This window comes from Mobula birostris, chromosome 5, assembly GCF_030028105.1.
Source record: "Mobula birostris isolate sMobBir1 chromosome 5, sMobBir1.hap1, whole genome shotgun sequence".
NCBI classification, from domain to species: Eukaryota; Metazoa; Chordata; class Chondrichthyes; order Myliobatiformes; family Myliobatidae; genus Mobula; species Mobula birostris.
In genome coordinates, this window is record NC_092374.1 from 137,182,547 (window position 1) to 137,210,070 (window position 27,524).

Sequence of the window (27,524 nt, forward strand, 5' to 3'; positions counted from 1 at the left end):
TTATTGAGTCACCATTTTGGATTTAATTTATCATTGTAATGTGTGTGACAATATGCATTTTATTTTCATCTGTATTTCTTGACATTAACATTACATGTTCAATGAACAAACATACATAAATAAAAAAATGAAAAAAGATGTAAAGTAGCCAGAAGTCATGGCTATTCTGGCAACACCTCCAAACCCACAAATACCACTACCCAAGTAAATAGCAGCAAGCACATGGTCATACACCCTATCCTCGATATATGCAGGGGATACGTTCGTCGAAGTTGATGCATAATGTGAAATTGCATCATGTGAATAATTATTTAAATGGAGAAAATAGGGGTGCATTCCAGAGGGCTTCCTAAATATGTTTTATCTGTAATTTATTCATATTTTCATACCAATATGACACAAAAGCAGTCCTACAAGACAACATTTGTATTATATTTCATCAATTTAAGGTAATATTCAATGTAATAAGTCATAGAAAGTTAACATCCAAGGGTGTACAGTACTCACCAATGGTGGTAGGTGTGTTCGCTCCAGGAGATAAGTGGTTGTTGTGGTGTCGGGCAGCTTTACACAGATAAGGTGGGTGGTTGTGGTCATCAGGATCATAGCAAAGTGAAGGAAGACTCACAGAGCTCTTAGAACTGTCGGCAGGAGAAGGTGTTACCGATTTGAATAAAGTGGTGAGGGTTCTTTGCTAGGCAGCATTTTGTTTTAAATTTGCTTGTAGGGAAGAAGGGTTGACGGCAGAGAACGACTGAAACGCTGACTCCATTCTAAACGTGGGTCCATGTCCATCGCCATTTGTGCCAAGTGTTCCGATTTCCACCATTCCCTCACTGTTGGTAAACTCCCGGGATTTTCAAAAACGTCTGTTGCTTGCAGCATCTGAGAGATAGTTCGCGGTAAAAAAAAATACGTACGCCTTGAATGTGGATTACACCTTGGTCGAGTGGTTGAATCAGCGATGTTGTGTTAAGCGGCAGGAAATGCACTGTTATGTTAGGATGAATGCTGTCCAAATGTTTAGGATGGGCTGGCGCATTGTCAAGCAACAAAAGAACTTTAAAGGCAAGATTCTGTTCCCAGTAGTAGCGTCTCGGAGCTGTGTTACCTTCAGCTGATGCCGTGCTGTTTATAATTTCCAACTTTTTTTCAAGTGTTAAAGCGGTTCTCTGCCGCTCTGCTGACGGCCCAGGACATGACATCGGACGCTTAGGAGGCATAGTTAAATATTTCAAGCGCAAAATCACTGCACCGTAGGTAAAACCAACAGAATTTTAAGATCGCGCATCCACGCCTTGCCAAAACCAATGCGACAGTGGCGGGAGAGAGATTGTGAGGCGCGTGCACCTGACTTGTTTTGGCAGGAAAGCGGTGCTCCTCGCATAACTGTGAGTTTTGGATGCATATAACGAGACGTTGGTAGAAATAGGTTCCTCGCATAACTGTGAATCCGCATAGTCTGAAGACACATATAATGAGGATAGGGTGTGCCAACACTTCCAGTTCCTTCAACATCACTCTGTCCTAACAATGTATCAAAATTCCATCATCATTACTGAGACTAAATTAACAAATCCCTACCCCAAAATCATGGAGAACAACTTCACCACAGGGACTGCCGCATTTTAAAAAGCTCCAGAACTTTTCAAAGGTAGGCATTAAATTCAGGCCTTGCCAGCAGTTACCTACGCTCCTTTCAATACTTATAAGGCAACGGCTTTGAAACATGTGGGAAGACAAGTTTCTGAAATAAAGAGGAGATGCTGAATTGTTGGGGAATCAGGAGAAGAAAGGCAGCTGTGAATATACTCACACCTTTTTACAACACATGTAAGGTGCCATTTAAAGACAAACCTGCTTGACTCTATAGATCTCAATGTCAACATCCTCTATTAAGCATGTTATCTTTATAAGTGTAATTTACAAGGCATACCCACCAATACAGATCTTCTTCAAACCTCCCCCACACAGAACCACAATCTAATCTCAATCTCCTACTCCATCCAGTCTTTGAGTACGACCCCTCAATGCTGATAGCATGTATGACCTGTCCCTCAAAGTCCTAGCCTCTCCCTCAGATCAAAATCCCTTCAAACGCTATCCCCTCTCTCTTACTACCAACTCTCTCCACTACATCCAATGTGACTTGCATCCTGACAATTCCTCTGCGAGTTATGCAGTGGAGGAGGAAAGGCTCTTTTTATGTTCTCTGTTCTGTTATGCACTTGGTTTATATCTCTCGTGCATCAAAATGCTGTGAGAGGAACCTTGTACATTACAAATTCAATCCATGCTTTTTGTTATGGAATAATTTCTAGACCACAGCCTTTTGGTTAAGACATTAAACTAAAGTACCTTAATTAGTTCACAAAGATTTCATTTTTCCATCCAAACAATCTTGAGTCCAGCTGATTGCATCTCTTAACCGACGTTACAACAAATGTTTCTTTATCTCATTAACAGCGGGGGGAAGGCTATCATAGCAGTTGACGTGATGCTATTACAGCTTGGGGCGTTCTGGAGTTCGGAGTTCAATTCCCGGGCCATCTGTAAGGAGCTCGTACATTCTCTCCGTGAAAAATAAAAAAATTACAAGAGTAAACTGTGCAATGGCTTTTCATTCTCTACATTGGAAGTCAATGCTTTCAATACTGTTCTACTACATTCCTACTACAACCAATAGCACTGCTACCACTCATGCAGCCCCTGGGGTAGCATACTATTACAATAATCGATGGGCTTCCTCCCCCAACCAAGCCCCTCCCTCTCCATTTGCAGAAGAACCCTACACTGTGGCCCTTCCCCACCAAACTCCTCAGTGTTACCATTTCAGAGGACCTGTCCTGGGCCCAGCACGCAAGTGTAATTTGCAAAGAAAGCACGGCAGCGCCTTTACTTCCTGAGAAGCTTGCGCAGATCTGGCATGACATCTAAAACTTTAACAAACTTCGATAGATGTGTAGTGGAGAGGATATTGACTGGATGCATCATAACCTGGCATGGAAACACCAATGCCTTTGAATGAAAAATCCTACAAAAAAGTAGTGGATATGGCCCAGTCCATCATGGGTAGAGCCCACCCCACCACTGAGCACATCAACACAGAGTACATTGTCGCTGGAAAGCAACATCCATCATCAGAGTCCCCCACCATTCAGGTCACACACTCTTCTCATTGCTGCCATCAGGAAATGGCTCAAGAGCCTCAGGACTCACACAACCAGCTTCAGGAACAGTTAATACCCCTCAACCATCAGGCTCTTGAACTAGAGGGATAATTTCACTTGCTCCATCACTGAACTGTTCCCATAACCTATGGATTCAATTTCAAGGACTATTCATCTCATGTTCTCGATATTTATTGCTTATTTATTTATTTTTATTATCATTTTCTTTTGTATTTGCACAGTTTGTTGTCTTTGGATATTCGCCCTGTTGGGTGTCATTTTTCACTGATGTTATTATAGTTATTGAATTTACTGGGTATGCCCACAAGAAATCCCATCTCAGGCTTGTATATAGTGACATATTCTGTACATACTTTTGATAATAAATTTAATTTGTACTTTGAACTAGTGCTGCAACGTCCACTGGACTGGGACTGTTCACACAAATGATGATCATGAATTTGATATGCAGTTGACAATGTTTATTGGAAACACTCCGGAGTGTTCAAATCAGAATTTTCAACAACTACTCTCCACACAGAATAAAGTAAATGAAATAAAGCTTGTCAGAAAAGAATATAGGCAGTTCAGTTATATTATACCAATAAGGGAGCTCCTGCCTTGCCAATACTTAAAATAGGTTCTTTACATTCAGAGAGGCTCACATAAATTCTGTGTATCTCATTAGACATTCAGTGTAACCCTGGAAGTTATATTTTTTGTTGAACATTGTACTGCTAATTTTGCATTTCTGCAAATAAAATGTGATAGTCCCATTAATAGTAATTCTAATGCACTGACACTCAGGTTGAAACTCGTGGGGTATGTAAGGAAATGGAATCAGTTTTCCTGGCTTTAATCCAAGTTATGGTCTAGCAACATCATAACTCTATGTTTAGTTATATAAATATTAACAAACTTTGTGCCATAATTGACATAGGTTCCAGGCACATGGGCATATATACTTAGGAGCATATTTGTATACCACGCTGCATGCAGCTGCAGAATGATTTCTGGCACTTTATTCATAACTTGAGTTCAAAGGGGAAAAAACTCCCGAGACATTTAATATACTGTGGACTCACTTTCACATTCTTTATATCACATAAAGTCAAGACTTAAGTTAAAATATCTGTCAATAGATTTTAGATAGAAATTGAGTTTACAAGACATAGTAATCCTTCTTTGGAGGTCAGGATATTGCCTTACCTCTTCAATTGCATTAACATCTAGCAATTCAATAGCTACCATGAATGTTCTCAGTAAGATGCTAAGTTTGCAAGAAAGGAACATATTTACCACAACGGACAGCAAAGACTTTGTAAAGAGCAACGTTCCAGAAACACTGCCTATTTTCATCACAACACCGATTGAAAAGAAATCTTTGAAGTGAATTCATGCCTCAAACAATGTTACGGTTGACATTTGTGCCATGGTATTGAATAACAAAAAAAATCTTAGATTGAAGATTCGTTTCAAAATTTCATCTGATTCTTGCACCAAGAAGAAAGTTTGTCTAAAACATGCCCCAATGTTCAATGATTGACATAGTGAAAAGAGAGTGTCAAAATAAATCTCTCACCATCAAACTTCTTATGTCTGGAAACAAATGTTGTGCGGAGAAAATGACTTGTTTCTTCCACCATATTTTCAAACTCCAATTTGCTCTGCTGGCTCAGCTTGTCCTCCATTTCCGAAGTGCAGCATGTATAACCTTGTGTGCATATCCGCAGGTGTTCCCCTAAAAACAGATTGAAGAAAACAGTTAGTTATTTAGTTGCAAAATAAAAACCTGGCCCCCAAGGAGAATTTTATGACAATATGAAATGTGTCTTTGAATAAAACAATTGCTTATATGGATCGTTTAGATATTCCAACAGATCCAATTGATTTCTTCTCTGCTGTTACTATCTCCTCAGGTCTTGTTGAATGTGTCTTTCTAAATTTAATTGACAATTTGCAATTGCTTCTACTTTCATTAGGATTTAGATTTTGCAGTTAAGTAGACCTTTACTCTATACAAAATCTAAAGAATAAGGAGTATAATCTCACTGTTTTTTCCAAAATGAAAACCGACGACTCTGATTGAAAGGAGAGAATGCATGTCAGTTCTGTTTTGTTAGTCAGATCCTTCTCAATTTGCGGACAGTGTTAGCACTTTTCAGGTTAGTCCTCCTGACAGGATTATGTTAAATGTATGCAACTTCAATTCTGACACCAATTTACACTTACTCAATGAAGTGACATAGGGAAGGTAAAACGAAAGTCAGAATTCAAACTGACTCAACTGAAGATTGTTTTTTGGATTAACAGCTTTTTGTCTAAAAACTTTCATTCCTGATCAAAAGTTCAGAGTAAATTTATTATCAAAGTACATATATGTCACCATATACAACCCTGAGGTTCATTTTCTTGCGGGCATTCATAGTAAATACAAAGAAACACAATAGAATTAATTTAAAAATCACACACAATGGTGGACAAACAACCAATGTGCAAAAGACAATAAACTGTGCAAATACAAAAAGAAAAACAAAATAATAAATAAATTAATAATATTGAAAACATGAATATTGTTGAGTCATTGAAAGGGAGTCCATTGGAAACCAGCAAAGCAGAGTTTACCAGCACTGATTCATTGGAGTGCAGCAGGCACAAGGATTTAGATCTCCTCTGTCGTGTACATGTGCATGTTACAATAGATCAGAAATCATTGGTTCCTACAACAGTGAAGCTAATTTAACAGTTGTCCCACTGCAGTGCTAAGCAACATCATGTCTCAGCATAATAGCACAATACATCCACATACAGCCTACAATACATGCAGAAATGAAGCAGGTCTGAAGAAAGGACCTTCACCCGATGGGTATTGGCACATCACAGGTTCATGTGAATTGTGTTACAGAAGAACTCCTGAATTTTATTTATCGATTTATTGAGCTACAGTACGGAATAGGCCGTTCTGGCCCTTCGAGCCACACCGTCCAACAATCCCCTGATTTAACCCTAACGTAATCATGGGACAACTTACAATGACCAATTAAGCGACCAATTGGTACATCTTTGGACTGTGGGACGAAACCAGAGCACCCAGAGGAAACCCACGCGGTCCTGGGGGTAACGTGTAAACTGCTTACTGGCAGTGCCGGGAATTGAACCCGGGTTACAGGTTCTAATTATTGACTGGTTGTTCGATATCTATTTTTCCCTCATTACATTTAATATCCTGTTGGTATAAATTTCTGTCTTCAGACTCACTTTCACATGCTCTTTATATTATCACTGTGGGTACATAAGCCCTTCTCCCCATTGCCTCGTCTCAAAGTAAACAGGAGTAGCTGAGGAGGAAGAGGTTGAACAAGCCACATCACTGCCCCTGATATAAACACACTGTGAGGGCTGGGGAAGTTTCAGTCAGGCCAGAAGCTAACATATCAAACATCCAGAGAGAGAAAGAGAGAAAGATTATGTCAGTATTTTACCGGCGAATTCAGAAGGGCAGTGAGGAATGGGAGCACATACAATGAGCCTGAAGTAGAAGCACATCCGATGCACTGACCACACTGAGTACTGAGGAAGCAAAGGCTGTAAAGTGGGAGTTAACTTTCGGATGGAGGTAATGGCAATGCTGCAGGCTGGGTGGCAGCAGATATGCAGGCTAAAGTTTGCCAAGTTCAGAGAGAGTTCCGATGAAAATCAACAGCATAAAAGTACTGCTCTCCCTGACAATACCTACATCACTGTTCAAGTTAATAATTGAATCTAAGTATTATTATAACTCATTTTGATATAGTGATTTTATTCTATATACATCGCAAGGACAAACCTCTTTTAACTAACATGAAGCATGCCTCATATGTTTAGTGAAGACTTGCATCAATATTAATGGACTGCACTGTACACAGATAAGAACAGTGCAAGCGACATCAAAATGCACATCGATTTCAGTGCATGCGCCCACTGTGCACAACTCCATCAAATGCACGTGGGGACTGGCACACGTTTCTAAAATACTACCCAGATATTAAGTGTGTTTGATGAAATTCAAATGCACACCATCTAACAATATAGCATTATGTATTTGAATTTCAGGCCCAATTATATTGCCTTGTTTACTCATTATTTCCCACCTAATTTAATCTTCAAGGCCAACAATCTCCTTCAGCATTCTGACACACTCTCAGTTATTGCTTTTACTCCATTCCATTCTGAGAAATCCAAAAATGTGTCCTTAAAATATAATTTTAGTAGCAACTGTGCATGGAAATTTTTTTCCAAAATTTAGTTCCACTTAATCATGCAGAATATTGATCAGATTTAATGATCAGAATAATATTAAACTGATCTTTCATTTAACAGAAATATAAACAGGATCCTCGTTAAAATGTGGCTTGAGGACCAGCAAATAAACATCCACTGGCAAAGTTTCTTGTCCATTTGTTGGTTTCTAAGATGTGTTAAAAAGACCCAAGAGGCGTCTTCCAGTTTATTCACTTCCTCCACATAACCATTCCTCACTTTTTCTCACAAATTAAGGGACTATTTAGTCTATCACGTCTACACTGCTTGTCAAAACATTATTAATCCTATTTCCTCTTGAACCTTTCCCTGTACCCAAAGCTCTCCATTCCAGCAAACATCCAGTGAATTTCTTCTGCACGTTTTTCAACACCCTTTCACTTTCAGCCACATGTGGTAAATCATAAGCACTTCACATACAAGACAAACAACTGTAGGAAGAATTGCAAGTTTGAGGGTTCCTAGCTTGAGCCGTGGAAACAAGGAGGTATAGTAAGGCATCTCAGGGTGTGATTATCCTGCTGTTCAAGGATCTCCAGGGTGAGGGCAACTCTGACAAAACAGAGATGCAGATATTGCAAGAATCCCTTGTGTGCATTTAAATCTTTTAACTAATGTGCTAGTCTGAAGACAAACAATTATTTTGGGATGCTCTAAGCTTTTAAATGCCCTCTGAAATGGTTTAGCAAATCCTTCAGATGCATCAGAGAACTACGAGATTAAAATGCAACTTGAGTAATAACGTACAGACTACTCAGCATTGACATAGGGCTCAAATGTGGCATGACTGCTCACTACTAAATTGACATTGCATAGTCTTTCCTATCAATACCTTGGTACTGATGTTTAAAATTGAACTGCTGCCTCACAGACTAGAATCAAACAGTATAGCAAACTTCCCAGGTTACACAAGATTCTGGAACTCATATGTCAGAAAGGTTCAAGATTCAAATTGTTTGATGTCGTTTCCAGTACATTTAGTGTAAGGGAGAACAAAATAATTGTTACTCCGGATCTGTTGCAGCACAAAATAAAAGCCACAATATGATAAAGCACAAAATAATAATTAAAAAACACAATAAATATAAATATCTAAGATAGTTTATATACAGAGATTGATTAAAGTGATGCGAGGCCCAGGCGTGTCTCTACATTAGGTGACTGACAGGAATTGATAAGGTAGTGGTGGTGGGGAGTGAGAAGGGGTGGGTTAGTGGGTGGAGGGGCTGATCAGTCTCACTGTTTGGGCAAAGTAACTGTTTTTGAGTTTGATGGTCCTGGCACAGATGCTACATAGCCTCCTCCCTGATGGAAGTGGGACAGGCAGTCCGCGAACAGGGTGGGTGGGATACAGCATGCCCTTGATGGTGGGTAGGCCAGCGCCAGTGACGTGTTGGGCAGTTTTCACGAGTTGTAGAGTCTTCCTGTCCGCCACAGTGTGGTTTCCGTATCATGCAGTGATTCAACATGTTAGGATGCTCTCTATTGTGCATCTGTAGACTGACGCAAGTATAGATGTGTATAGTCCAGTTCTCTTCAGCCTCCTCAGAAAGTAGAGGCTTTGGTGAGCTTTCCTGACTGTGTAGGATGTCTTTTGAGACTATGAGAGGTTGTGTGAGATGTGCCCTCCCAGGAGTTTGAAATTACTTGCAGTTTTCACTGCTGTGGCACTGAGGAAAATGGGGGTGTGTGGTGGTGCGCACGTACTGCTTAATGTTGACGCCAAGACGTTCCACTTTAGTCTCCATATCGTACTGCTCTGGCTTGGGTATCTAGACATCTAGGACGCAACGTCCATAGTCAACCCAATCAAAAGAGGGCATCAAGTTGAATCTGTAGAATTCATTGCCTCAAATTGCTGTGGAGGCCAAGACATTGAGCATACATAAAGCCAAGATTGATTCTTGATTGGTAAGGATGTCAAAGATTATAAGGAGAAGGCAGAGAGATAATACATCAGCCATGATGGAACGCTGGAGAAGGTTCAATGAACTGAATGGCCTAATTCAGTCCATGTTTTATGGACTTTCATCTTTCCTATAATGAGGCAATCGTACTGAACAGAATACCCTAATCAGAGTTTTATACGCTTTTCCTGTTTAAGGACTGCTTGTCCCACTTCCATTGGAGAGAAGGTTACGTAGCATCAGTGCCAGGACTTCACAGCTCTTGAACTCAATCCCCTGTCTAATGAAGGCCAACACACCGTATGTTTTCTTAACCACTTATCAACTTGCAAGACAACTTTGAGGGATCTATGGACATGGACCCGAAATCCTTCGATTCCTGCACCTGCCAAGAGTAGTGTCGTTAACTCTGTACTGACCTTTCAAAGTGAATCACTTCACATTCTAATGGGTCGAACTCCAGCTGTTATTTCTCAGCCCAGCTCTGCATCCTGTCAATGTCCCATTGTAACTCACAACAACCTTCTACATTATTCAAAACACCACTAACCTTCATGTCATCTGCAAACACACAAACCCACATATCCACTTCCTCATCCAAATTTTTTAAATAAATCACAAAGAGCTAGTGTCCCAGAACAGATCTCTGCAGAACACCACTTGTCATCAACCTCTGTTCAGAACATCTAATACCTCCCACTGCCTTCAGTGGGCAAACCAGTTCTGAATCCACTCACCAGGATTCCCCAGATCCCATGCCTCCTGACTCTCTGAAGAGTTTATCATGGGGAACCATGTCGAACCGCCTTAATAAAATCCACATGCACTACATCCACTGAGCTACCTTCATCAATTTGTTTTGTCATTTCCTAGAAGAATTTAATTTGGCTTGTGTGGCACAAACTACCTCACATATTGACTATCCTTAATAAGTCTAGGCTTTTCCAAAGGGATGAAACCTTTTTAACAGGTAGTTAGTTAAACAAATGAAACTCAAATGGCTAAAAGTGGGGAATGGGATTGGATTCAATGTTCCTGCAGAGAGCCTGCAAAGACTCCAAAGAGATCAAGTAATTCCCTCCTACGTGGTGTAACCATTTTATAATTAAATTGAAACCATTAACAACATTATTTAACTACTCATTTACATCTTTATTGAATTTAATTCTAAATCAAAATACTTCATTCTAACTGTAAATACATTATTTGTAAAGTCAAGTTTGGAATATCACTTTACATTTTGGTCAGTCTGAGAAACAAGAACTCTTCAGCATCAAGTGACCGAGAGAGATTCAGAACTAAAGTATAACTAGGGAAAAGAAAAAAATATGAATCTCAAACCAAACATCTGAAATAAGTGGAATAATGTAAAAAAAATCTTGAAAATAAACAAACGTTGGAGTACCAAGGAACACTACTACATTTATCCAGCAAACCTGAGGCCACACTTAAGAATTTAACAATTGTGTTTAACATAATCTCATCCAAAGCTGTCAGTAGCATTTCACAAAATGGATAAGCGTCTACTGAGACCAGAACTGAGAGGTTTGAACAGTAATAAGGATGTTGAATGCTGTTTATGTCTGTTGCCTTTTAGCCTACCTGTATCCTAGTTATTGTAGGAGGCTACCTGGTCAACTTCACCTTGGTCCCAGGGAGATCCTTTGCAATAATGTATGAGAGGCACACTATGAGAGCATTTATACTATTTTTCCTCTACTGATTAAATATATAGATAATATTGGAGTTTATTTATAGATCTATTTTACTAAAACTCTCCAGTGCAAAACTTTGGGTTTTGCCTTTTTAATACATCTACCTAATTGGTCATTAGGCACGAATTTTTAAAAGAAGTGCATGTTTGGACGTGTACAAAGACATCTTCAGGAGAGCAAACATTCAACAACATGCACTGTCACAATCAAATCATCCTATTGTTTTAATTGGCACCTTCGGAAGTCTTTTATCTGAAAATTCTGCCTGGATCCACAGTTCAAATGAATATAAATAACAGTTATGGATATTCATGAAAACGCTCTGCACACAAGCATGACATGCCATTCTAATGAGCAATATCACAGATACTGCGCACAGGTACCAGCATCACACAATATGTTTAAGAGAAGCAATTACTTGTTCATTTAATTCCTGCTTTGCCAACTACCTTCTGAATCTCAGTGAAATGCAGAAAGTTCGAGAAAAGATTCACATCAGCTTGTTAATACATGTTAAAGAAACATCAGTAATTCTTAAACCTACAAAATGAAATATAGTAATTCATTGTGAAGTTTTTTCAAGTAATATTGTGCATCCTAGAAGAGATCATACATCCAACATGCAAATCTGAACAGAAGGTGCTACAATAAATAACTCTACACATTACTTCATAAATCTTTTTTGATTAATTCTGAAGTATGTAATACACATTGACAACCAAAGAGAACAAGCTGTTTTAGGTTTTATATCGTGAAATGAGGAAAGATTAATTAGTGTTACGGAATTTTATGTTAAAATTAGCAGAGATTTAGTTCAATCCAAAAACAGGATCTTAAACCTAAGCCAAACAATTTAAAGGTAAGAGAAGTGACATGGATTTGGAAACTACATTAAAGAGTTTGACGGAAATATAAACGATGGATAATATTTAAATGTATATTTTAAAAGAAGTACGGCACAAAAAAAATCTAGTGGGAAAAATAGTTCAACAAGCTGAAAAGAAAATTAAAACATGAGTTAGATCAAAGGAAGAGGATTATGCCAAGGTGCATTCCAGGAATGGGAGTACAAACTGAATCAGCAGTGAAAGTGGTCACTGTATACGTGAAAAAAAACATGATAAAGTGTGGCAAAGCCTAGCTCAATCCCCTGGCCGCATTGCCTCGAACATGATATGTATTCAATAATGAATAGCCCTATGGTTCACTGCAGAGAGATGGGGAGGGGCAGTGAGCAAACACTGAGCAGCAAGATGTAGGACTCGTGGGAGGGGAGAGGAGAGGACACCATTGTTGGGGAAATGGGACCATGACCTCCAGAATCCTGTAATCACTCTCACTATTTTTTGGGTTGGACATGATGGAAGCTGTCTAACCCTCTCTGTGTTTGGCTGCACAGCTCTTCTGGACCAGGGGCTACATGAAGGTACAAGATCATCTTAATGAAATTATATAGCACCAGAGGGAGATAGCATCTACAATACCATGTTCAGGTCTTGTCTTCCAAGCTAAAGAAGAGGGACGATTTATGTGAGGTAAACAAGCTAAATTTAAGGATTCCCAGATCAGTTCCAGTGAATGGAGGGATTGTAGTTTGAGGGGAGACTAAGAAGATTGATGCTAGGCGGTAGTGTAGTGGCATCCACACCAGACTTTTGAGGCGAGTGGTCCTGGTTCGAAACCACCCGGCTCTGTACACACTTTCCATCCACGCCGGATGAGCACCACGGCTAGCAGCTCGGCCTTGTAAAAACAGACACATGCTAATGCGCAAGAAGTGGAATGTTGTTGCCCAATACACCACAAAGCATGGAAAGGAACAACAAAAAGGCTGATCTTACATTCTTTAGAATTTAGAAGAACGAGACATGATTATATTGAAACATGGTGAACTGAAATGGTAGATTCAGAGTTGGTTTCCCTTGTTTGGATGTCTAACATGAAGGGTAACGGTTTAAAAACAAGGGGTTAGTGTTTCAGAAATGGAATGAAGAAATTTCTTCAGCCAGAACCTTGGATATGTAGGGAGTCACGGCTTAGGGCTTTGTAGTGAGATAAAAGATCAGCCATAGGCTTGGTAACCCATGCAGCAGGTAAAACAGCCCATACTTACAAAAGAGCATTGGGATATCAGCCGTAGGGTTTTGCCAGCAGCTGTGAGTCTGTAGACATTGTTTACCATGGGAACTCAATTTGCAGCCACATTTCTGACTTGCAAACTGTTCGGGTTACAGTTCAAAGAAACAGAACCCTGTCATAACATGGGGATGACGGGCAAAGAAGTGGGGTCTATATCTGAATGCATGTTACGACTTGATTCATGAAAAAATGGGCGCAGGCGGCACCGTGTGCAGTCAGTACAAGCCATGCTATTACTTTGCACACGCACGCGTGTGGGTGAGAGAGTGAGTGAGTGAATGTGTGTGAGACTGAGTGTTTGCATGTGAGAGTGTGTGTGTGTGTGTGTGTGTGTGTGAGTGAATGTGTGATAGTGCGTGTGTGTGAGAGAGAGTGTGAGAGTGAGTGTATGCGCACGTGTGTGTGTGTGCACGCAACATTTCATAGTCATAGTAGTCATAGTCATACTTTATTGATCCCGGGGGAAATTGGTTTTCGTTACAGTTGCACCATAAGTAATAAATTGTAATAGAACCATAAATAGTTAAATAGTAATATGTAAATTATGCCAGTAAATTATGAAATAACTCCAGGACCAGCCTATTGGCTCAGGGTGTCTGACCCTCCAGGGGAGGAGTTGTAAAGTTTGATGGCCACAGGCAGGAATGACTTCCTATGACGCTCTGTGTTGCATCTCGGTGGAATGAGTCTCTGGCTGAATGTACTCCTGTGCCCACCCAGTATATTATGTAGTGGATGGGAGACATTGACCAAGATGGCATACAACTTAGACAGCATCCTCTCTTCAGACACCACTGTGAGAGAGTCCAGTTCCATCCCCACAATATCACTGGCCTTACGAATGAGTTTGTTGAATTTCTAGCATAATTTCAGTTTGTCCAGTTCGAAGCAGGCGCAATCCAACAACAAGAGGCAGGGAAACCCTGCCTTAAGAGTCCGTGATCTGCTCATTCCAGCTGCTCACATCCAGAACAAACTAAATGAAAGCTGAAACAAGCCAGATGGAGAAACATTAAGAATCCCAGTTACATCGTCAGTTGGAGACAACGCAGTCGTTTCCAAGATATGAGACTGCAGTTATGGTTGTCACAGTTGGAAAACTTTAATCTCAACTTCTGTGAAACAAAAGCATCTCTTGCATTTACTCTCACTGTATTTAACATTTCTCTCACTTCTACTTCCAGAATCATATCTATACTTGTGGGTTCTGTTCATGACTCAGATATTCCGGATTCCATGATCAAACAATATTAGAAATATCAGGCAATGGCTGTCTCCAATCTGTCGTTCATCATTCAATTGGGTGGGGGGGAATTATTTTTATAACATCTTACGTTTTGCCATTCCATGGAAGGTCAATGTTGACCTCTATTCCAAGATAACTAATAATATTTCATCTCACCTTGTCACCAAAATCCAGGAGGAACTAACTTGCAACTTTGTAAATGTAGCAGATTTCACTACATTGACACATGAACACAAGAAAATAGGAGGAGGAGGCCATTCAGCCCATCAAGCCTGTAGCACTGATCAATATGATCATGACTGATTTATGCTGGCCTCAACCCCATCTGTGTTGGATCCCAAAAACCCTCAATTCCTCAACCTTTCAAATACTTAAAGGTATTGAGTTATCTGATCTCCATCATCCTTGGGTGCAGAGAATTCCAGAGATTCACTGACATCAGAGAAGAAATTTCTATACACCCCAGAATGATTCCTTAGTCTGTAGCTTGTTCAGGACTCTCCAACTACTGAGCACATCTCAACAATCACCCTGTCAATCCCCCTCAGGACCTTAGACATTTGAGTAAGTTCACTTCTAAACTCCAAAGATTACAGACACAAACTGTCTTGTAGATTTTGACTGGACAATCCTCATTCCCAGACATGAGTCCGGTGAATTATCTTTTGACTGCCTTTAATTATACTCTATTCTTTTTCAGATAAGGAAACCAAGACTGTATACATATTCCTAGTGTGGCTTCATCAACGCTGTTCAACAATAACAGATCTTCCCTACTCTTAAACGTAATCAACACCAGCATATTTGCTTGTCATATCTATTAATGATTTGGATGAGAGAGTAGGTGGCATGACTGGTAAGCTTGCAACTGATATCAAAATTGGTGGGAGAGTGAACAGTCAAGAAAGTTATTAAGAACGACTGGGAAAATGGGCAGATGGCATTTAACTTTGTGAAGCAATGATTTTTTGAAGTTAAATCACAGCATGATGTACAATATCACTGTTGCAGATCCAAAAGAGCTAGGGATGCAACTACAGAGTTCCCGAAAAACGGCAATGTAGTTAGGGCGGTGAGAAAGGCATAGGATACGTTGTTCCGGAGAGGAGAATGCAGATGGAATTCAAGCAGCTCTGAGCCGATCATGAACTTGGCCCAAGAAGCAATCTGGATGGCAGCAGCACACGCGTAAAACACCTGTGAGGTGGCAGACTTAGAACAGTTGCCATCCTAAATGGACATCAGGTTCAAACCCTATGCAGTTACTGAAGTTTACTGGGTACAGTCTGCAATCTCAGCATTTATCAGAGAGCAGATTATATCTTTTAACACACAAGGTAACAACTCGAGTTTGCATGGCATGATCTGGATGTGCTTTTGGCACTACATTGGGTGGCGTCTGCTTGCAGTGTAAGATGTGGCATAGAACATCCTCAGTATAGGGCCAACAAGATTGCAGCTGGGTCACTCATGGTATTAAATGGAGAGTTTTCAGTAGGTTTGCAAAAGTTTAAATGTTGTGTTGCGAATAACTAGCACAAAACATTTAGCTAAGTATTTTACAGCAGAAACTGTATGTGCCTTTGTGTTCTGGGGAGCTATTACCAATTCCAGCTTTATCCCTTCCCATGGCTTCAGGTTTACTCTGCCCATCAGGCTGAGGTGTCACCTCCAAGGTAACCCTTACAATGCCTACAGGACAGCTAGAATAAATTGAAGGGGTTGGGAGAACAGAATGCTGGTATCTGAGATGAAATTATGACAAGAAGGTGAAGTTGAATGTGAGAGCAAGCTCCCATCATCTCTATTGTTTCAATGTCACTAGTGACCTGCCTCCAACAATAACTTCTTTACTTTCACTTTTTTTTAAACCACACTCAAAAGACACAAGTACTTTGTACAAACAAATCAAATTGAAACCATGATTGTTCTTCTTCCAAGTAACTGGAATAATTAGATGGAATTTGAAAAAGTAATATAAAAACTCAAAAAACCTGTTAACATTCCTTATATTGATATAATGCAGAGCATTTCCACTACATCTGTCTCTAAGAATAAGCCAAAGGCAAAAACTTTTCTCCGAGTAAATCAACATCCTATGTCTTTTGTTACCCATGTTTCAGGTCAATTAAAGAATGAATGTAATCCAAACACACTGATAATTAATTAAGTCTCTCCATTAAACGTACCTTCGGGAAAATCCATTTACTGAAAGTCCTGACCTTGCGATCTTAGGTAGAACAAACATAATAAGATACAGAAAAATTGGCAACCGAGAGCTATGTCTACAAAACTACTAAAAGGGAAAGCCTCTAGAGATGGTTTTAATGAGACATGTGAAAGTCTCTATTTTACTGTGCAGCCGAGCCACATTCTATTTTTGCTGCTATTTAATACTGAACACGGCTTCTAACACCATAACGTGGGGGAAGAACAAACAGGTATACTATTTCTCCTTAAACAATTAGCAGCATATTCCTTTTCAGCTCTGGCAACCAGCAGTACCTTTATAACTTAAAAGTTGTTAGGAAGGAAATATCCAGAATATATGCATTATTTTTAATCTAAAGGTGAAAATGCACCAAATGGATGCTGTGCTAAGATAACCCTCTTACAATGTCTGGATTGAATTTACCTGAAGGTGATAATGAGACACCTGCAGGTTTTATACTCAAGTGGTGATTAAATGCTATACTCATTAAGTGGAATATATGCGCTTCTTGAGATCAGTTGAAATTGCTACCTGAAACTATCCTCAGAAGCATTAGCCATGAGGGGCAGGTCACAGTGGACTTTTTAAAAGAATTATCAAATGTCCACTTGGAGGCCTGGCAGAGTGGAAAGTCCTGGACTTGTAGAGAAAATAGATTCTTCGCCCTTCCCTCATCTTTCTTCCAGCAGCTTGTGTTGCCCTACCTGATATAATGCCCTCTTCCCACTCTTTGTCCAAAAATACCCCTAGAAAGACACCCATAATCAAGTTCTCCTTCTGCTGATTCCAGGTAAGATACACGCTCTTTTAGATAAACTACAGTTGAGAGAATTTGTATAAAAACTCTGATGTATCGAGGAGTAGGATGTCGGTAGCATAATTCTGGATGAACCTCATGTTTATAGAGAGAAGGTTGAGGGGAACATCCAGGAATATTTTACTCCCATCAATTTTATAAGTAATAAAATCACAGATGTGGATTTGCATCAAATGAACTGAGACAAGGATCAAATTGTAAATAATTCATTAGTGGATGTAGGTATACTTAAAGATTAAATAGGCATGCAATTCACAAACAAACTAGGAGTCAAATATAGAACCAAACTTGCAAATCACATGACTTATTCTCAGTGATTTGCCAGGAACAAAGCTGACTCAGAGACAGAGGATGTCGGTGGAAGGTGATTATGTTTTAAATAGAGAATTTGTGTGCATCTATACTAAATCTTGGACCATTTCCAGACACGATAGAGAGTCAACAGAGGTGGTAACAAGACAAAGCTTAAGTGCTGCAAGTTTATATATGGAAATCAAATGCCATGTTGTTGGATGATGTTACCAACAGCCAGCGCTGAGGCAAGAAATCAATGATGTGTTTCTTCCCAAACAGCTGATCAATGTTAGAAAAGGGCATTAGGTTAAATGCTAAGCCACTAAAATGCTGTGAAGCTTCTCGATTCAGAGCTGGCAGGCATTTTATGTGACAATCAGCCGTTTAATATGCCCACGGGTGGGCAAACCTCATGCAGACAAATTAATTTGTCAAGGTACTGATTTATTTTAAACTGGACTGTATAAGTGTTTCAACTCAAGATCAAAGCTAGACAATTTCAAAAAATATCGCCAAATATCACCACTAATAAATGTTAGATTTTATTTCATTGAAATGCTTTTCTCAAAACTTAAAGAATCATTTCTCTCAAGATTTTGTGGAAACGTACGGTTGCAAGAAAAAGTTTGCGAACACTTTGCAGTTACCGGGTTTTCTGCATCAGTTACTCATAAAATGTGGTCTGATCTCATGTTTATCTCTAGTAGAGTGGAAATATTATTTTTCATTCGTAAACAAACCGGCACAACAAAATAGGGAAATTGTTTAAAATCCTTTCCTTAGTGAAACTGAAATAAGCATTCTTAACCTCCAGCTGCAAATTTACTAATACAATGCCTTCAATTTATACTTCGGCAACCCCTAACTAGTTTGTACAATATTAATCTACATTAAATTTTAATAAATTTGGTGTGACTGGGAACAGTGATAGTATGGTAAGAAACCATAGCTTGCATCAAATCTCACTGAGTTTCATACACTAACAAGCTTCAATCAGACTGAAGGTGACCTACTCTTGCAGATGTTTTCTTTTCCTAAATGCTGTGGTAATAAAAATAATGACTGATTGAATTTCTACTCCTCTAAAGGTTCAAAACAACTGAGATGGTTGGCTGCAGATTCAGTAAAGGGAAAATGTGCCAAATAAAAGTTACATCTAATTAATTCCCAGCAGAGAAACTACAGCATGTTCCCACACCACTTGCGCCGCTCTCATAAATGTATATGTAGTGAACAGCTCGTAGCTGTGTAATCCTGTCTATCTGCAAACCTGATCACGTTTAGGCCATGTGTGACAGATATAATGGGTTTAACCTTTTCCTTTGCTGTAAGATTCAGTGAGGTAAAGGGTTAATTTTAATTTCTGAACTCAAAGCAATCTGCAAAGACAATCAAGCTGGTAAAGTCACACACATATTAAAATAAAACAACCATGATTGTTTGATGATTTAGTTGTACTTCCAAATCGCAACTGAATTAACAATAGATCAGAATCACCCAATGCCAACGTGGTGCAAAGCTAGCTCATCAAAACTAGGTGACAACAATGAATACAGTTACTGGCATTAATAGATGTGGAAAATAAAATCGTGCATCCTACTTTTATTTCATTACCATGCCTCCATGACAGAGTTATCCATCAATTTATAATTCAAAACCTCCATAATTAATATGTATAAATTGAATACATATTTATTGTCATTAAATTTGCCTAACCAAACACATAACTAAGCACAGTAATATTATGGTCAGAAAATCCCAGCACTGAATTCTGTTATGTTTCATATACTAATAAGGTGAAAGAGACTGAAGGTGACACATTTCCTTTAAATGCTTGCAGATGCTTCCCTTCACCAAATTATGAACTCATAAATGAATTTTACTTTATGAATTTCAATCCTGTTATGCTCACACAGGTTGAAGACTCAAGTCTGAATTTCTTGGAATAATTAAAAACATTTGGAATAAAAAGATCACTCATTGTTTCCTTGCTTTATACGTGTCAAATATGTTTGTCATCTGTCAAATGTAGAGAATATATTGGACATCTTAAATCTTGGGACAATATCCACAAAAACCATTCATAGTAAAAACATCTAATACATGGGTGAGATCTTAGAGAACCATTCCTGTAATTGGATAAAGCACATCAATTTAGAAACTATGAATAAAAAACAACATAGATAACTATCAAATAATAATGTCTTTTAGCATTATGCTAATGAAAAATGAATCTCTTTCCAGAGTGAATTGTGATAATGACCATTTCTAAATATTTTCTGTCAATTAAAAAAAAAACAAGCTTTTTCAGTCATTCAGCTTTGCAGTGCTGGTGATTCATGACTTTGGAACACTGCTGTGTAACCTTGGATTGCAATCCCTTTACCCATTTACTTCTGGTTCAGGCTCTCTGCAAATACATGAATCCTGGTCTCCTTTACCCATCCCCCATAATATGAATGACTTGTTTCCCCCACCTCTCCGCTTCCAATCACCTGACTACCTCCACACAGGAGATCTCCCTATTAACCTCTTCCATTCAGATGCAAGCCTGATCTTTCATACCACTCCACCAACAATCTCCCAGCTCCAATCCCTTTGACCTCTTCACCAGAAACTAAACTCCTGGTCCTGAATTTCAACCCATCTCCCCACTCTGACAAACACTGGCCTTCCAACATGGGCCCCCAATGTCAATCAGTAGTGGACTCCACTGTCATCACTCGTTAAACAACATAGCAAAAGGAACTGACAGCATATTCTTCACCTGTGAAAACTTGCAAGAGCCAATTTGTGATTTTATGGATCAACAATCAGTCACTGGCACACTGCATAGTAGTCATGCATATTAACAGTTACACACACACACACACACACCTGATACAGGAACAGAAATATCTCAAGTGTAAATGAATAAATTAAAAAGCTCAATCCAAATTGTTGACCCAACAAACCCAATAAAACATGAAACCGCACAGAATATTATTTACACTTTTATCAGAAAGATTAATAAGACCATAAAACACAGGAACAGAATTAGGCCATTCAGCCCATTGAGTCTGATCTGCTATTCCGTCATGGCTGATTTATTATCCCTCTCAATCCTATACACCTGACTTCTCCCAAAATCTTTGACACCCTGACTAATCAAGAACCTATCAACTTCTGCTTTGAACATCCCCAGTGATTTGCCCTTCACAGCCATCTGTAGCAATGAATTCCACAGATTCACTACTCTGGCTAAAGAAATTCCTCCTCATTTCTATTCTAAATGAATGTCCCCCCATTCTGAGGCTGTGCCCTCTGGGTCCTGGACTCACCCAGTATAGGAAACATGTCCTGATGAAGGGTCTCAGCCCAAGATGTTGACTGTACTCTATACCTAGATGCTGCATGGCCTGCTGAGTTCCTCCTGCATTTTGTGTGTGATCCTCCACAGATCCACTCTGTCTAGACCTTTCAATATTTGATAGGTTTCATTGAGATCCCCCTTCATTCTTCTAAACTCCAGCCAGTATAGGCCAAGAGCCATCAAACACTCCTCACATGTTAACCCATTCATTCACAGAATCTTTCTCATGAACTTCTTCTGAACCCTCTCCAATGTCACCACATCCATTCTTAAGCAAGAGGCCCAAATCTGCTCACAACACTCAAAGCGCAGTCTGACCAAAGCCTTATAAAGCCTGTAGTCATCTTGAAATGAATGTTAACATTGCATTCAACTTCCTCACCACAGACTCAACCTGCAAACTAAACTTTAGGAAATCGTGCAAGAAGACTCCTAACTCACTTTCTACCTTTGATTTTTGAACTTTTTCCCCATTTAGAAAATAATCTACACACTTATTTCTGTCAGGTAAATTAAAAAAAAATCAGGCTGTACAGAAAAGATTTTTTCCTAGTGGAACAAGAACCATCCTAGACAAAGGCCAATAAGAGCAGCCTTTCTTTTGAGTCTTAGAAAGAAGACAAAATACATGGTTGGGACAACATGATGTTGGAGACGGTGAAAGTAAGGTCGCCAGAGAAGATGTGCCTGTCATTAAAACAAATGTTCTGCTTAGTATTGAGGCCAAAAAGTTCAACTGTAGTCTCATTTGACCACAAGACCTTCAAAGTATACTTTGCAAATGCTTCACAGGCAAGGATATGTTTTTTTTAAGTGGTACATGTGTTGTAAATCTAATACAGTGCATCAGCCAGGTAACATCATTGCTACTGTAAAGTATGGTGGAGGTAGCATCATGCTATTGGGATGTTTCCCAGCAGCAGGGGCTGGAAATCTGGTCAGGATTGATGGGAAGATGAATGCTGCTAAAGACAGAGAGAGATCTTGGAAAAAATCCTGCTAGCTTCTGCTTCATCTGAGGAGGAAGTTCATCTTTCAGCAGCACAATGACCCAAAGCACACTGCCAGAGCAGCCATGGAATGGCTTCAAATGAAGAAAACTGATATCCTTGGGTGGCCCAGTCAGAGTCCTGACCTTAACCCATCCGAACATCTCTGGCAAGACCTCAAGATTGCTGTCTACCACCACTCCAGAACTAACCTGGCACAGTTTGAGCAAATTTTCATGGAGGAATGAGCAAATCTTGTTCCAGCACATTGTGCAAAGTGAATGACACATCCAAAAAGACTACTGGCTGCAATAAGTGCGAGACATATGGTGCCAGCGTACAACAGTGACTTCGGAGGACTGCAGAAAATTGTTCCAGTTCTCTCCTTAAATATACTTCTTTTGAATAACTTTTGCTGCAATCTACAGCATGTAAATTTCCTCTTAATAATGACTATGAAATTACATCAATGATCTTCAGATCTCACGATCAGCGATTGAATGCAGAGCAGAAGTTGTGCGCTCCAGCGGAGCAATTCAGTGCAGCACCTTTAATGGTCAATGCCATGGCCAGAAACACAGCAAAAGAGGCAGAATTCAAACCAGGCTGAAGTGCACTGGGATGAGGCTTCCCCTATCAACATCTTGTTGGCGAATGTACAGTCACTTGAAAATAAGATTGACGATCTCAGGGCAAGACTGCTGTATCAGAGGCAAATGAAGCAGATCTCAATTGCTTGTTCCACCGAGACTCAGCTATCAGCAGATATGTTGGACACAGCAATCTGACCAGAATATTTTATGATTTTCAGAATGGATCAAACTGCAAACTCTGGTAATGAAAAATGTGACAGTATGTGCTTTTTAGTTAATTCTCTTTGGTGTGTAAACGTAACTTTGCTGGATCAAATAACGACAGCACAAAAAGACCGTTACTTATCTTTTCACCCGTTTATTTCTTCGAGCTCAGCCAGCGAGTGAACTTGGACCCGACATCAGGGAGAGACCCTTTCTCATCTCCCCGGCGGTTCTACAAGTTCACTGCCCGATGTCAGAATTGTCAGAAGTTATAAGGCCACCAATACAAAAGAACAACCAGTTTAATAACCATTCCGGTCAAGTCAATGGACTATTGATACAAAAGTACAATCAATTTGTTAGACACTCCAGCCACCTTAACTAAAGAAAAGAATGTCCTACCTGGTTTGCTGGAGCCACAACTTAATTACAAAGATAAGAACATCCGTCAAATTTATGCTTTAATTAGGAAAGGAATGTTCTGTCTGATTTCCATCAGGTACTGCTTTTTGTCAAAATCAAAAGGTGTGAAAAGCCCAGAGACATCTCATGTGGATCTGGGCGAACTTTAAGCCTCATCTTGCTCCAAAGAAAGCAGCTGTGAGACATTATTCAAACACACTGCAATCACAGACATAGTCAGTACTGAATCCATTGTTCACAGGGATCTGAGGATCCCCCATTCCCTTAAACTTTATCAGGTGTTTGGACATGGGGGGTTTATATCGACCTCTTGTTCCCCTGACTTAGAACACAAATGACCAAATGTAGACCATTCTATTTGCCTTGAGAGTTCTTACCAGTGATCCTGACTGCAGTTTATATACCACCAGGGGCCGATTATACGCAAGCACTCATGAAACTGCACAATGTCACCTGCAGATAAGAAACAGCCCATCCCCACATATTTCAAATTACCAGGCCTGTTTAAAGTAAACCCTACCCATTTATCACCAGTGTGTACCTTGTTGCACCAGAGGTCCCAATAATAGACCACAGCTAAACTACGATAAGGGATGCTTATCGTTCCTTCCCAAGATCATTTAGATAGATAGATAGATATACTTTATTGATCCCGAGGGAAATTGGGTTTCGTTACGGCCGCACCAACCAAGAATAGAGCGTAAACATAGCAATACAAAAACCACAAACAATCAAACAACAAAATGTAAACTATGCCAGATGGAAAATAAGTCCAGGACCAGCCTATTGGCTCAGGGTGTCTGACCCTCCACGGGAGGAGCTGCAAGTTCGATGGCCACAGGCAGGAACGACCTCCCGTGCTGCCCAGTGTTGTACCTCGGTGGAATATGGCCGAAGTCCAACAGCAAAAAGTTCAATATCCAGTCTACAAACACGTTCCTCGATGGTAATATGACCCGGATTGCACCATCCGTTGTTAACCAGAACAGTAAGCACCCAACTCCTTTACGCTTACCACTCTCAGTGCACTTCTGGTCAGCCCGAGCAGTCTGGAAGCCATCCATGGAAAAGATTTGATCGGGTATGTCCTCGTACAGCCCCGTTCCAGTGAAACACATAACATTGCACTCCCGAAATGTTCTCTGACACCTGGCTAGCGCCGTCAACTCGTCCATTTTATTACCCACCGAACTCCTCTTCTCCATAAGTCTCTGTTGTCTCGACCCGGTCCTCTTTCCTCGACTTTGTGATCCCCCTCTGCATCCTCTGTGTGTTTTCCTCCAGATTTCATCAGGGGTGTCCGCCGCTCTGCTAGCTAAACCGGCCGGCATAAGCTCAATCAGCTGGTCCCTGGAATACACAATGCTACCATGCTTCTGCCTCGCTAATAAGACATGTCGGTATGTAACTATTTCCAGCGCTAAAAACCCAAATAAAGCTCTCTCTACCAGCATGTTAGAGAGGGTGCAGCTTCGACGTGTTACCATGCAAAAAAAATACAAAACATAACGTCAGTTAAAAAGTAAGAAGAAAAAAGTAAGAATACTGGTCTGGAACGGCTATAACAGGCTGCATTTGTCTGCACTCCTATTACCTGTACAGACAGCACCTAAAAAGCAAAGCTCCAGAGATCAAGGCAACTAAGAGGTGGTCACAGGAGGTAGATGAACGGTTACAGGATTGCTTTGAATCAGTGGATTGGGCCGCGATCAAGCACTCATCTGAGGATCTGAATGACTACACCAGGGTTGTTACAGACTTTATTAAAACAGCTGTAGATAAGTGTGTCCCCACAAAATCGTTCAGTGTTTACCGTAATCAGAACCTCTGGATGAACCATGAAATCTGGAACTTGCCGAGGGCCAGATCAGAGGCATTCAAGTCTGGAGATAAAGAATGCTACAAAAGGTGCAGGTATAATCTCTGGAAAGCTGTCCTATGGGCAAAGAGGTGATTCTGGACTAGACTGGAATAAACGAGGGATGCTCGACAGTTGTCTCAGGGTTTGAATTCCATAACCTCCTGCACAGTTAAACTTGGTGACACAGGGGACAGTAGAGCTTCACTTCCAAAGGAGGTCAGTGCTCTTCATGCTCACTTTGACCACTGAACTGGGAGGAACCACTGCACACCCCCATATCTCCTGATCATCCTTTGGTCTCAGTATCTGACGATGACACATGGGCTGCCTTCAAGGGAATTAATCCCAGGAAAGCATCCGGTCCAGATAACATAGCTAGCCAAGTATTGACGACCTGTGCTGACCAACTGGCTGGTAGTTTCACAGATATTTTTTGTGGGCAGTATCAAAGGTGGAGGTGAATCTGCATACAGGAGGGAGATTGAAATTTGGCTGAATGATGTAATAACAATAACCTCTCATTCAATGTCAGTAAGACCAAGGAACTGATTGTAGACTTCAGGAGCGGGAAACCAAGCGTCCATGAGCTAGTATTCATCGGAGGAACAGAGGTCGAGAGGGTCTGTAACTTTAAATTTCTGGGTGTCACTATCACAGAAGACCTGTCCTGAACCCATCATATAAATATCATTGCAAAGAACGCACCACAGCACCTCTGCTTCCGCAGGAGTCTGCAGAGGTTCAGCATGTCATTGAAAACACTGGAAAACTTCCATCAATGTGTGGTGGAAGGTGTGTTGACTGGCTGCATTACGACCTGGATCCTTGTTTTCCTCACTTGAAGATCCTAGTCAGTTCCGGTTGGCAAAGACATCTCCTCCACAATCTCTGTCAGCACAGGTGTACCCCCATCCAATGCCTTTGAGCGGAAAATCTGACAAAAGGTAGTGGATTTGGCCCAGAACATCATAGGTAAAGCCACCCCCCCAAACCATTGACCACATCCATATGAAACATTGCCATAGAAAAGCAGCATCCATCATCAAAGATCCTCACCACCCAGGCCATGCTCTTTTCTCCCTGCTGCCATCAGGTAGAAGGTACAAGTCTCTCAGGACTCGCATCACCAGGTTCAAGAACAGTTACTACCTCTCAACCATCAGGCTCTTGAACAAAAGAGGACAAGTACACTCATTCTATTTCTGGTTTCACTTTAAGGACTCATTATCTTGTTATTTCGTGCTGTTGTTATTTATATTTGTATCTGCAGAGTTTGCTGTTCATTAATCCTGCTTACAATTACTGTTCTTTCTTTATTAGTCTTTTTATTGATTTAAAAGAAACCTAAGTACAAACAAGTGGAGAATTGTCTCAAAGATATATATATATCAATAACAATACAAACCGAAATTAGTATCGACGTTATGAAAATCATACATATTGTTAAGCTAGTGTAAATTATATAATAAAAAAAGAAACCATTGCTTCTCCTCTTATCAGTTCATGAAAAGGAAGGAAAAAACATTGAATTTTAAATGAAGAAAAAAAAAACCCACTAAACTATACAAAAAAAGAAACCCCAAAAAAAAGGGATTGGGCAGTCCATTTTGAGGATACAACCAAAAAAAGAGAAAGACTTTCTGATCAAATCTAAGACTTCGAAAAAAAATTGGAAGAGTAATAAATCAATTTACATGAAAATATTGGATAAAAGGTCTTCAGATTTGCTCAAATTTAAACAATTACTGTTCTATAGATTTGCTGAGTAAGCCTGCAGGGAAAAGAATGCCAGGGTTTTATGTGGCGACATGTATGTACTCAGATAATAAATTTTACTTTGAACTTTGAGGTGATTCAACTAAGTATTGGGCAAAGCAGGATGAAAACTTGTGAACTATGACATTTCAGTTTTTGAATTTTTAGTTTTCCATGCTTTACACTTCTCCCTGTATTTTTGGGAAAAAAGGCTCTCTGTTTTGGTAAAAAACAGAAAGTCAGAGGGGGCAGTGACAAAGTTCTGATAAAAGATCACTGACCTGAAATATTCACTCCATTTCTCAATCTACAGAAGCTGCCGGAACCACTGGGTATTTCCATCATTTCATGTTTTAATCAGATTTTCTGAGTCTGCAGTACTTTGCTTTCACGATACTGCGCAGTATTTCACTTTCACACCATTTAGTATTTCAGTGGCACACAGAACACTACCTAAGCTTCAATTAAAAAAATTATTCCGCAAGCAAAGTAAAATGTGATGGAAGCTACAGTCATCTGCTCAGTATAGAAGGGCTTATCAAAGCTAT

General features: G+C 39.9%; 1 protein-coding gene across 1 annotated transcript in view; it reads right to left on the reverse strand.

Moving 5' to 3' along the window:
- LOC140197991 (glypican-6-like) overlaps window positions 1-27,524 on the reverse strand; it is a 797,317-nt gene that overhangs the window by 582,851 nt on the left and 186,942 nt on the right. The window contains exon 2 of the mRNA XM_072258749.1: window positions 4,753-4,911. Coding sequence (XP_072114850.1) covers window positions 4,753-4,911 — 159 coding nt within the window. The remainder of the gene's footprint in view (window positions 1-4,752; window positions 4,912-27,524) is intronic.